Here is a 12,703-nt window from a genome sequence, read left to right as displayed (position 1 = left end):
TCGTCTCCTGACACATGCTGCCCCTCCAGCCTCTGATCTATTTAACCATGTAGAGAGGCTTTGGCAGTTTGACACCATACCGTATCACAATGAGAGGCTCATCACACAGTACAGACAGGATACTGAGGCAGTTAAGAGACTCAAGGACTGTACAGTTTATAAAGTTTCAGTCAAAGACGTTGACTGATATGCGGCTCCACTTCTTGGAAAACCAGTCGTCCTCCTTTAGCTGCCCCTATGGAAGCTGCTCTTGCTCATCTTAGAAGAACTGAGAAGCATCTAGCTAGAGATCCTGATACAGCTGCAGTTTATTGTAGGAAATTCACTAAATTATTTGAAGCTGACTATGTGTGTAAGGTTCCACCAGACACCACTGAGGGCAGTCCTGGGTGGTTCATCCCACCCCACTTAGTTCAGCATAAATGCAAGAACGGACATGTCTTTAATTGCTCTTTCACCTACAGGGGTATGAGCCTAAATTAATATCTTCCCAGGCCATCACCAGGCGTGAATGCTTAAGGAGGACCAGACCTTTCTCAGGTTCCTGTGGCACAATCTGAACAGGAAAACTCCTACCTGATGTTTATCAGTGGCAGGTTCTACGCTTTGGGTCCACCTGCAGTACCTGCTGCGCCACTTTCACATTTCAGAAGCATGTGATGGACCAGAGTGAGCCAGGAGAAGATAAACGTTCCTCAGTTGAATATTGTTTTTATGTGGACAACTACTCCGGGGGAGGCTAAGGAACTCTACAGTAAGTTGCGACACCTTCTAGCTGTAGGAGGATTTAGCTAATGTCAATGGGCATGCAACTACCCAGAGGTCACCCAAAATCTCCATCTAGAGTCCAAAGCAGAGAGCTAAGGTCTGGCTCATGCAGCCAAGCTCTGACCCACAGGAGCACATCCTCAGGTTACGCTGGCAGTGCTTATCTTGGGATGCAAATACAGCCAGGTAGAGAGAGCTGAACCTAGAACGTGGGGGATTTACCAAGTCCTCGCCAGCCAGTATGACCCACTCGCGTTCATAGTCCCATATACCACCTGAAACAAGGTCCTGGTTTAGAATCTCTAGACCAAGAAAAGGGAGCGGGATGACCCCAACTTACCTAGTGAGCTTATCCAAGAATGGTTTAATTAGGAGAGAGAATTTACCCAGTGACCCCAAATTAATTTACTCAGATGTTTGAATAGTGATGGTTTGTGTCCACTGGCTACCAGGAGCATTCATATCTTCACTAATGGCTCAGAGCAGGCCTATGGTGCTGTAGCATAGCTGCGTAGTAAAGGTGTGGATGGAACAGTAGAGACTGGCTTCTTAGCTCCGAGGTCCAGAGTTGCATCAAAGCCAAGCAGTCAATCTGTAGACTGGAGCTCTGTGCAGCTCTGACTGGAGCCCAGTTAGTGGCAGTACTACAGAAGGAGCGTACTGTAGAGATCCATGACGTCAGCTACTGGATGGACTCTATGACTGTTCTTACTTGGCATCAGTCCCAATCCTGTCATTTTAAAGTATTTGTAGGGACTAGGATTGTGGAGATAAAGTAGCTGACAGATTGTCAGTCATGGCGATATGTCGCTGACGACAAGCCAGCTGATGACATCACCAGGGGACTGACACTATCTCAGATAGCTGGAATCAGCAAGTGGAGCCGAGGTCCTGAGTTTCTACAGAGGCCTCAGACACACTGGCTCCCAGGACCCACGGTGTTTCAGGTGGATGACTGAGGAGCATAAAGGGTCACCTTCTGCGGTTTAGCGTCAGCAGGGTTGAACAGCGAGGTTCCAGATATCAGTCTTTAACAATCCTTCACTGACCCAGTGAAATCAATTGCTCAACAGTCTGACAGGGCTGTCCCTGAAGACTATGCATGTCTTGAAGCTGTGCCTGTACAGTAGGTTGGTGTAGCTCACACCTGAGTTTGAGACAAGCCTAATCAGGGTAGGAAGCCACCTACGCACATGCTATGGCATAGCCCAGGATGCAGCATAACCTGGTGCTAGATCCGATCCAAAGGATCACCTCCTTGCTGATTAAGTGTTATGATGAGCATCTGCATCTTCAAGGATCAGAGTATGAGACACAGAGTAGGTGCTGTTTGGTTCTCTGGGGAAGGGCAACAGTCTGGAGAAACAGTTTGCATGTATGTTGTGTCACAGATAACGTGGTAAATCCCTCAGATGGATTTGCCCCCCTCTACTATTACAATGCATTGTCCAGCATTTTACTCCACAGGTGTGAACTGATTTGGTCCTTTCTTAGTGAAGATCGGTAGGAGACAGGAGAAACACTGAGGTATCATTTATAACTGTGCCGCTACAATAGCATTGTACCTAGAGCTCATGCTTAGCCTTGACACAGACTCATTCCTCATCATTACGTAACTGTACTGCATGGAGAGGGAAGCCAGGGCACCAATTTTAAGTGAGCTGGTACTGAGCTGAGAGGCCCTTAATGCTTTAGGATCCTCTATAAAGGAGCAACTGGCAGCCCAGCCAATCACCTCCCGCTTTAATCCACCTAGTGCTCTGCAGGCTAAGTGAAGGCAGCCTTGTACACCACCCTAGGCCCACATACTGTGGACTGTGCTGGTTGAGGTAGAAGGGATTTTAAATTCGAAGCCCCTGGGTTAAGTGTCCTTGGATGTAGCTGATCCTGATCCCATCACACCCAATACTCTCCTGATGGGGCAGCCAGATTCAGCCCTTCCTCAGGTGATCTACCCCACATCAGAGGGACTAAGCTGAAGGAGATGGATGCATAGCCAGGAGCTGGCTGACCAGCTCAGGAGGAGCTTCATCAGCGATTATCCACTAACCCTCCAGACCAGGCAGAAGTGGCAGATGGACGCAGCTAAACTGGATGTTGGGACTGAGGTTATAATTATGGATCCTCAAACACCAAGGTCAGTGTGGTTAACATGGTTAACATCCACCTGTGTGCTCTAATCAGGGCTCTGCTGAGATCATCTCTGAGAATAAATCAGCATCTCCAGTATCTAAATCCTTCTCCCCTCTTTACATTTGGTTTGACTTATTTCTCAGTTTATGGGAATGTGTCTGTGTATAATATACATTTTTTGCAAACTCCAACCTGGCTCTTCCCTGTTTCTCATTAATGAAAGGCCTCTTACTTCCTTTATTCCTTGTTTCAGTCCTGCTTCTAGGATCCTGTAATGAACTGTCCTAGCAGAACTTCACACCATTTGATGTTCTTTAAGGTCAGATGAGGTCATCCTCTGATTTATGAGGCACAGCCGTATAAATTGACAGTCATCTCTGGCATTAAAATGTTGCTTCTGCCCTCTACATGGCTGGTTTCTGGATATTCCCAGTGTCTCCTGGTTTATTTTGTTCATGTATACTGCTGTCTTAGAAACTTTGAGCCTGGAAGCAGCCTGCAGTGCAGTGTAGCCTCTGCCAGCAGAACCCGGATTAAACCAGGATTTAAAAAAAGCTGATTGGTTTAAAAATATAGAGTGATATCTTAATTTTTTCCAGAGCTGTATAATATAGAGCCTTGTGCTGACTGGGTGCTAGTCAGCGGTTGGATCATCCCTGGTAATACCCTGGAAAACACCCCCCCCCCCCCCCAATTATCCCACAAAACACACAGACTGCCTTCATGAGTAAAACTGTTGGGCTCATTTAGTATTTATCTAAGCAGATAGATAAGTAGATTTTAGGTCAATACTTACGTTCAGCGCTGGTTGTGGTTGCAGTTCTCTGACTGACAGTAATATGAACTGGGATCTGCTGGATTCCATTATCACACCAATACCAGCCTGTGTCCTTCCTCTCCAGTCCCCTCATTGTCACAATGATGACTTTCTTTATTCTGTCAACCCTGATCAGGACAGGCCTCCCATCCAAACCCAAAGACCTTGTTATACAGGAGCCCCCCATTCTACACCATGACAATTCCCTGTAATAGTATTCATATCGACACTGAACACTAACACTGTCTCCTTCCACACCTGTCATCTCCTGTTTGTCCACAGACAGCCATGGGGAACCTGAACACACAGATTAGGAAAAAACACTGTGATATTTACATTACAATAAAATAATCAAGAATATGAGCCAGTTATATTAATATTATACACATATATTTCATACCCCTATGAAGTGAAACCAAAGGACATTTATTAACATATTATCATATTTAACCCCCTGAAGTAGCCCATTAAAACTGACACTGTTACTTCTCCCTGGTCTCATTTATGGTGTTGATCATTATATTTATGCTTTTATGAATTTATTTAAATTCTCTTAAAACTAAACCAAAGAATGTTACTTCTCATATCTAACCCCCTGAAGTAGCCCATTAACTGTTTTATCTCCCAAGTCTCATTCATGGTGTTGATCAAAAATTAAATTTGGTCCCTCTTATACAGTTGAAACCAGAAGTTTACATACACTTCAGAAAAAAACACAAAAACTTTTTTTTCTCACTGCTGAACATTAAATCAGAGTAAACTTTTTCTGTTTCAGTTAGTTAGGATCACCATTTTTTTTTGTATTTGTTAAATATCAGAATATATAGAGAGAGAATTTTATTTTTTATTTTTATTACTTTCATCAAAGGCAGAAGTTTACATATACTTCCATACTATTTGGTAGCATTGCCTTGAAACACTTTCACTTGGGCCAAATGTTTTTGGTTTCCTCCTCAAACTTCTCACAATAGTTTGCTGGAATTTTGGCCCATTCCTCTTGACAGAACTGGTGTAACTGGATCAGGTTTGTAGGCCTTCTTGCTCACACTCCCCTTTTCAGTACCGCCCACAAATTTTCTATAGCATTGAGGTCAGGGCTGTGTGACGGCCACTCCAATACATTGACTTAGTAACTAATTTGGAGGGATGCTTGGGGTCATTGACCCTTTGGAAGACCCATTTGCACCCAAGCTTCAACTTCCTGGCTGATGTCTTCAGATGTTGCTTCAATACATCCACATAAGTTTCTTTTCTCATGACGCCATCTATTTTGTGAAGTGCACCAGCCCCCCCTGCAGCAAAGCAGCCCCACATGATGCTGCCACCCCCATACCTCACAGGTGGGATGCTGTTCTGAGGCCTGCAAGCTTCCCCCTATTTCCTCCAAATATACTGTTGATCATTATGGCCAAACAGCTCAATTTTAGTTTCATCAGAGCACAGGACATGTCTCCAAAAATTAAGATCTTTGTGCACAAACTGTTGTCTCTCTTTTTTATGGTGGTTTTGAAGCAATGGCTTCTCCTCGCTGAGTGGCCTTCCAGCTCATTTCGGTACAGGACTCCTTTTACTGTGGATAATGATACTATCTTACCAGTTTCAGGCAGCATTTTCACAAGGTCTTTTGCTGTTGTCCTGGGTTTGATTTGCACATTTTACCCCAAAAACGTTCATCTCTGCGACTCCGAATCCGTCTCCTTCCTGAGCAGTACAATGGCTGTATACTCCCATGGCTTTTATTCTTGTGCATTATTGTGTGAACGGATGGACATGGGACCTTCAGGCATCTGGAAATTGTACCTAAGGATGAGCCAGACTTGTGGAGGTCCACGATTCTTTTCCTGATGTGTTGGTTGGTTTCTCTTGATTTTCCCATGATGTCACAGAATGAGGCTCTGTGTTTGAGGTGATCCTTAAAATACATCCACAGCAATGTCACCAGTTAACTCACATGGTGTCAATTAACCTATCAGAAGCTTCTGGAGCTCAGACTGGAATCATCTGGAATTTTCTATGTTGTTTAAAGACATAATAAACTTAGTGTATGTAAACTTCTGACTTTGATGAAAATAATTAAAATAAAAAATAAAATTCTCTCTCTTTATTTTGACATTTAACAAAAAAAATTTAAAAATTGGTGATCCTAAATTACCTAAAACAGAAAATGTTTACTCTGATTTAATGTTCGACAGTGAGAAAAAAAACGTTTTTTGTGTCTTTCTCTGAAATGTATGTAAACTTCAGGTTTCAACTGTATCGGTGTCCTGCTGGCAGCCCGGCCAGGTGAAGCGCTGCCACAGCTTCCTCAGCATCTTCTCTACCCCGTACTGCCCGACCCGACGGCTCCGTGCACCGACCTCAGCATGAGAGAGCACAGGTATAGCGCCCCCTTCAGGCCTTTGCTGGGCCCAAGTTAACAAACACTAGACGGGGGCCCTGAGTTCACTATGGCGTCTGTCTGTAGGCTATATGTTCCCTTCAAAACTAACCCAGGCTAACATGCCCACCCTAAATACTTTCACCACCTTATTTAACATCTATGCAATATAAAATGACGCAGTTAAATTTAAGAACTTTACTTCATAAATGCTAATATGTACAAGACACCATATATACAGTGTAAACAGTATTTACAATAGCTCCCACTCTGTTATTTCCCACTCAGAAACCTAAGCCAGCAAATAATTAAACCAAAGAAAAATCATAGCAGGCCTGATCTGCCGCTTTCTCACTTGTCCTGCAGTCGGGGCACTCTGTCCTTTGCCACCGTGAATCGAATAGCTCTCTCTCTACTAGCAGATGTACTCTGAAATTTAGTAGCTTTGCTAGTAAACTTGCCGAGGGTGTGGAAAAAAGACGTTTGGTCATCTTTCTTCTCCCATGTCCAACTCTCTTTTGTCTCTTCTCCTGCGTTTCTTTCCCCCGTTACGGGAATTCATGGGATTGCTCTCATTGGCAGATATCAAATGAATAACTCATTAAATTATATTTCACAAACAAAGAAAAGAACATAAAACATAAATTATACGGAATATGTGTCAGCTCAGCACATCCTCCCCAACATTATATAAACCAGATTAATCACAATTTACCAAAACAAAAGAACTAGACACTGGGTTATACAGGCTCCTGGGCACCAGCAGCTGCAGCAGCTCCCCAGCGCCATCCAGTGATCACCTGCAGCTTAACAGCAGACCCTCGTGTTCCTCCAGGGTGCCCCACTGGGTGTGGTAGGTCTTGGTCTCTCGGCAGGAGGCTGAGATCGCCTCCCAACCCAGTCACCCTCCTTCATCCAGCTACTCCCTCACCCTGGCCAGCGGCCAGCATGGGGTTGCTGTGCTGCTCTGTGATGATCTGCTGGCAAATGAAGTCTTGGTGGTGGCCTGGTTGTCCTGCACTGTGAGCTGCTGCAGGGTCGGTGAGACAGAGTGTCCACGTTTCCATGCAGCTTCCCAGGGTGATGTTGGACCACAAAGTCAAACTCTGTCATTACCTCCAACCAGTGGACCAGCTGTCCTTCTGAGTGCCAGAAACTTATGAGCCAACCAAGCGATTTGTGGTCCTTCCACAACCCGAACCACTGGCTACAGAGGTATGGATGGAAGTTCTTGCCAGCCTGCTCCACAGATAGCAGCTCCTGTCAAGTGACGTGGTACTTGCACTCCTGCCTGTTTAGCATTTAGCTGAAATATACTACTACACGCTCCCCTTCGGGTCCTGCCTGTACTAGCACAGTACCCGGCCCCTTGTTGCTGGCTTCTGCATCCAGAATGAAAAGCAGGGTCCAGGTACTCTAGCATGGGAACATCGGTGAGCGCCGCGCGGAGCTGGTTAAAAGCCGCAGCTCAGGCATCCATCCACGCAAAACCACCTCCCTTCTCTGTAAGATGGTGCATTGTGTCTGTCATGCTGGCAAAGTCCTTAACAGAGTGTTGGTAATATGACACTATCCCCAGGAAGCTGTGCAGCTCTGCTACAGTCTGTGCAGGGGGCCAGTCTCACACAGCTGCCTCTTCTGCGGGTCGGTGGCCACACCCTCCCCCTGATGACGTGGCCCTGGAAGTGCATCATGCATTGGAGGAGGGAGGACTTCCAGGGGTTCAGCCACAACCCTGCCCAGAGGATCCCTGCAAACACTGTCTTTAAGTTCCACAATGTCCCGGGAAAATCAGCGGTGTAGAGCAGCAGATCATCAATACTGATGATGCACTAGGTCCAGGTGAGCTGGGACATGCTCCCTTAGCCTCTCGAAGGTGGCCAGGCTGTTACACAGGCTGAATGAAATTGACCAGAAGTGTCATAGCCTGTGACCGATGGTGGTCTTGGGGTGGGTTTCTGGGGACAGTTTGACCTGCCAGTAGACACTCCAGAGGTCTAAGGAGCAGAATCATGTTGACCAAGTGATGCATCGAAGCAAATAGGAGTCATTCCTTGTCACTGCATTCAATGGTTGATAGTTGAAGCAAAAACAACCTGACAGTCACTGACACCAGCTGGATGCCCATGGGTTCCTAACCGGCTGGCGCAGCCCCATTGGTGCCTGGCAGTTTGCCCAGACAGATCAGAGTGATGGTGGATCCCGTGTCCACCTGGGCTTGGCAAGGAGTTCCATCCAACAGGCAGTCGACATAGAGGTGTCTAGCCTTGCGTAGGGGTTAGACTGGTGTGCATTGCAGGTGACGCCCCCCTTAAGATGCAACCCGCCCAACATTTCCTGGATGTTCAGGGCAACAGCAAGGTGCTGATGCAGGCCAGCTGTGGGCAATGTGTCCCAGCTCTCCACAGCGGAAAAAAATCATGCGGCGGTGGGGCTTCTGGTGAGGCGCAGGAGCAGGACCAGCAGCAGCAGCATGCAGATCTCCAACCAGCTCTGTTCCCTCTGAACTCTCCGCAATGCAGGCTTCACTATGTGGTGGGCGGGGCACTGTGCCCAGAGGACCAACGCTCATCCTGCGCTACCCAGGGGAAGTGAGGGTAGCCCCACTGGGTACAGCTCTTGAGCTCAGCTGCGAATGGCCCCAACCTTTCACTGGTGTACCATCACTGGCTGTCCAGCTGCTCCCTCATCTTCCCCTCTGACTGTTACTGGCCAAACCAGTGTGTTAATTAGTGCCCCACAGTACTCCTGTTCTTCTGGAGAGAGGCTTAGATGAGCCTTCAGCGCCTCCCCCTCCAGTGACATTGCCAGTTGACCCGCAGTTTTGCTGGGTCACTGGCCACTGAGCCGCGCCGCCAGCCGGACCTGGGTCAGGTAGGGCTCCAAGGGGCCTTTTCTGTCATAGCGGGGCAGCTTGAGGAGGATCTTGACTGCGACCGGTTGTATCCCCGTGCTGCACCACTGTCGCCTGGGCAGGTGGGGGGGCGCTGGGGCCATCAGGTTGGTCCAGGAAGGCAAAACACTCAGTTCCTGGAGGTCTGCTCAAGCTGGCTGCTCCCCTTATGGTGTCAGCTTCTTGGAGCTCCTCTTGCTCCCTCTCAAGCTCCTCAATTATCACCCCCAGCTCTGACACCAATGTAGCGTATCGTATAGCCATGGTGTGGAAACCGTAATAAGCAACTGGAAACAATGGGATTCAACCGCTAGGTGGCATTTATTTCACCTGTGCCAGTCACTCTAACAACAGACCCACACTGCCCACCATGCCCATCACCCACTTACTCCCAACCCACACGTTGGGTGCGTATACACATACACACACACACACACACACACACACACACACACACACACACACACACACACACACACACAGTACTATGTACCACTTTAACATTTAACATTACACATGACACTACAGTACAGCACAAGACATTACGATGCCTGGAAATCACTAAGAACTATGTACAAGGTTGGCGCCAGTCAAATATTCCGCTCTGCCCCACGGTACCTTCAGCGCTACAATATACAGTCTTTTGCAAAAGTTTGGGCACCCCTCGATAAATAACATATTTTGGTCATTTTTTTATTGAAAAGATGTAAACACAGTCTCTGTAGGAAATAGAAAAAATGCACAAAATTGATGCATAGTTACTGTTTATTTCATAAATTGAACAAAGATAAAAGATAAAAACATTATTGTGGCACTCTGCAAAAGTTTGGGCACCCTACACAATCAGTACTTAGTAACACCTCCTCTGGCAGATAGCACAGCTTGCAAACGCTTTTTATAGCCAGCTAAAAGTCTTTCAGTTCTTGTACTTGGGATTTTCTCCCATTCTTCCTTGCAAAAGGCTTCTAGTTCTGTAATAGTCTTTGGTCGTCTTGCATGCACAGCTCTTTAAAGATCTACCCACAATTTTCAATGATGTTTAAATCAGGGGACTGTGATGGCCATTCCAAGACCTTCAGCTTGCGTCTCTTGAGGTAGTCCATGGTGGATTTCGAGGTATGTTTAGGGTCATTGTCCTGTTGTAGAAGCCATCCTCTTTTCAGCTTCAGCTTTTTTACAGATGGTGTGATGTTTGCTTCCAGAATTTGCTGGTATTTAGTGGAATCCGTTCTTCCCTCCACCCGTGCAATGTTTCCTGTGCCACTGGCTGCAACACAACCCCAAAGCATGATAGATCCACCCCCATATGCTTAATAGTTGCCAAGGTGTTCTTTTCATGAAATGCTGCTCCTTTTTTTCTCCAAACATGCCTTTGCTGATTGTGGCCAAAGAGTTCTATTTTAACTTCATCAGTCCACAGCACTTGTTTCAAAAACGCATCAGGCTTCTGTAGATGTTCTGTTGCATACTTCTGACGTTGGATTTTATGATGGGAATGCAGGTAAGGTTTTCTTCTGCTGACTCTTTCATGAAGGTCTTGTGGAACGGTGCACCACCACTCCTGAGTCTGCTAAATGTTCTTGCAGATTTTTTGCAGTCAAATTGGGGTTTTGATTTGTCTTTCTGACCAGCATACGAGTAGTTCTCTCAGAGTTTTCTTGGTCTTCCAGATCTCATCTTGACCTCTACAGTTCCCCTGAACTGCCATCTCTTAATTACATTTCTCACTGTGGAAACTGCAAGCTGACAATGCTTTGCTATCTTCTTGTAGCCTTCTCCTCCATTGTGGGCATCAATAACTTTCATTTTCAGAGTCTTAGACCGCTGCCTAGAAGAACCCATGGTTGTTGAGTGTCCACAAGTGTGTGCACAAGGATTGAAGAGTCAGGGTATTTGTAAAGCTTTGAAATTGGCACCAGCTGACATTTACTAATGACAGCTGTTGCCATGCATCAGATCTAACAAGCTGATTAAGGTCTGAAACCTTGTAAAAAGAATCTGAGGCTTTGGAACTCTTAGGGTGTAAGAGGGTGTAGAGTGCCACAAAAATGTTTTTAGTTTTCCTCTTTGTTGAATTTATGACAGAAAAAGTAACTATAGATCAATGTTTGGTGAAAATATTGTGCATTTTTTCCATTTCCTATAGAGACTGTGTTTACATCTTTTCCATGAAAAAATGACTAAAATATGTTATTTATTGAGGGGTGCCCAAAGTTTTGCATAAGACTGTATTCATGTATGTAAATGCATATTTCAAATAAATTAATGTGTTAAAACGACATGATAGTTATTCTTTTCAATCTTCTTGTCTTATTTACGATTTTTTATTTGACGTGTTAATTTATTTTGCACAAAGGGCTCGTGCACATGAACAGGAACTTTACGTTCATTCCCAGTAATATGTGAAACAGCGCCCCCTGGAGTCACTCATCATGACAGTCACAAAATATGGTGTAACACTGGCATTGATAAAGGAATTGATAAGCTCAGAGACATACGAATCCGATGCTTTGGAGAATTTGGAACCGGTTCTCAATTCCCATCCCTAGTACCAGGTCCATTAAGCCCCTTTACTTTCCAAGATATAAACCTCACAGGATGGCCTCCTATAGCAACAGCCATGGGGCCATAATAAAATACATTCGCAGCCTGTGACCCGAAACACTCTGAGTGTACAAGCTGCATGTCAGCACATGCAATGAAAAATAAGTTTGGTCCATTCAAAACACTGAAAAGGAGACACTGTCATGGTAATACCCAGAACATTCTCCCATCTCCTTATAAGAACAAGAAAAAACATTTAACCCCAAAAGCTGTATCTTCTTCCCCAAATGACATAAATCGTAATCATTACATAATGAAAAACTTATATGATTCCTCATACAAGTAAAACTTCAATGAACACAAATCAAATTGAGGACGACTCCTTTCCTTGAAATTTCTGTGTTCATCTGTTCCACCTTTAGGGTATTTCCAGGCCAAAGATAACAAAGGTCAAGCAAACCATTAAAAACTATGCCAGCTCACTTCATGCTCAACCTGGAAGTTCCCAATGAAGTTTTAAAATATTGAAATGGAATATTTTCTAAAATATTTTCTCCTTTGTCCTTCCTTTCTGCCTGAATTACATGTTACATACTGTGCATCTCATTGGCTACAGTCTGAAGTACAGACATCTTACCCTGAGTGACTGACAGGGAGACCGGTGTTCCAACAGCTGAACCTCTGCTGATCTCCACACCACACCAGTAGGAACCAGAGTCCTCACTTTTCAGATTGTTGATGGTCACAGTGAAGACTGGCTTAGTGGGATCATCGCTGATTGACACTTCACCGCATTTCTTTGGAGAATTAGTGTGTACTATGGGAGTACATGAACTCCAGTCACTCCCTTTGCACCAGTACTTCTCCTGATGTTGATACATGTTGTCATAGGAACACAGGATGGTGACAGATCCTCCTCTCTGTACAGTCACTCTGCTCACTGTGGACACACCTGCAGGGACAGTATGAAAATTACCCAGCTGATTAACTCTCACTCCCTCTTACACCATTTATACACATATTCATAAAGTCAGTGCCAGTCTACTGTAGGCTGCAGTACTTTACTCTGCAGAATATTCAAATTTGTTTTGAATAAATGTTGTATTTACAAGCATCATATATGCAAAAACAAAACAGTGTAATGAATGAACTGCTAATTATTCAGAGTAAA

General features: G+C 45.2%; 1 protein-coding gene across 1 annotated transcript in view; it reads right to left on the bottom strand.

The window, feature by feature from the left end:
• The window catches only part of LOC140588977 (polymeric immunoglobulin receptor-like), a 34,946-nt gene extending 22,533 nt beyond the window's left edge, over positions 1-12,413 (bottom strand). The window contains exon 1 of the mRNA XM_072711634.1: positions 12,170-12,413. Coding sequence (XP_072567735.1) covers positions 12,170-12,413 — 244 coding nt within the window. The remainder of the gene's footprint in view (positions 1-12,169) is intronic.
• Positions 12,414-12,703: the final 290 nt, after the last annotated feature.

The sequence above is a fragment of the Paramormyrops kingsleyae genome, chromosome 4, assembly GCF_048594095.1.
Source record: "Paramormyrops kingsleyae isolate MSU_618 chromosome 4, PKINGS_0.4, whole genome shotgun sequence".
Classification (NCBI taxonomy): domain Eukaryota; kingdom Metazoa; phylum Chordata; class Actinopteri; order Osteoglossiformes; family Mormyridae; genus Paramormyrops; species Paramormyrops kingsleyae.
The sequence above is the reverse complement of the archived record's forward strand: the minus strand, read 5'-3'. Positions and strand labels throughout refer to the sequence as shown.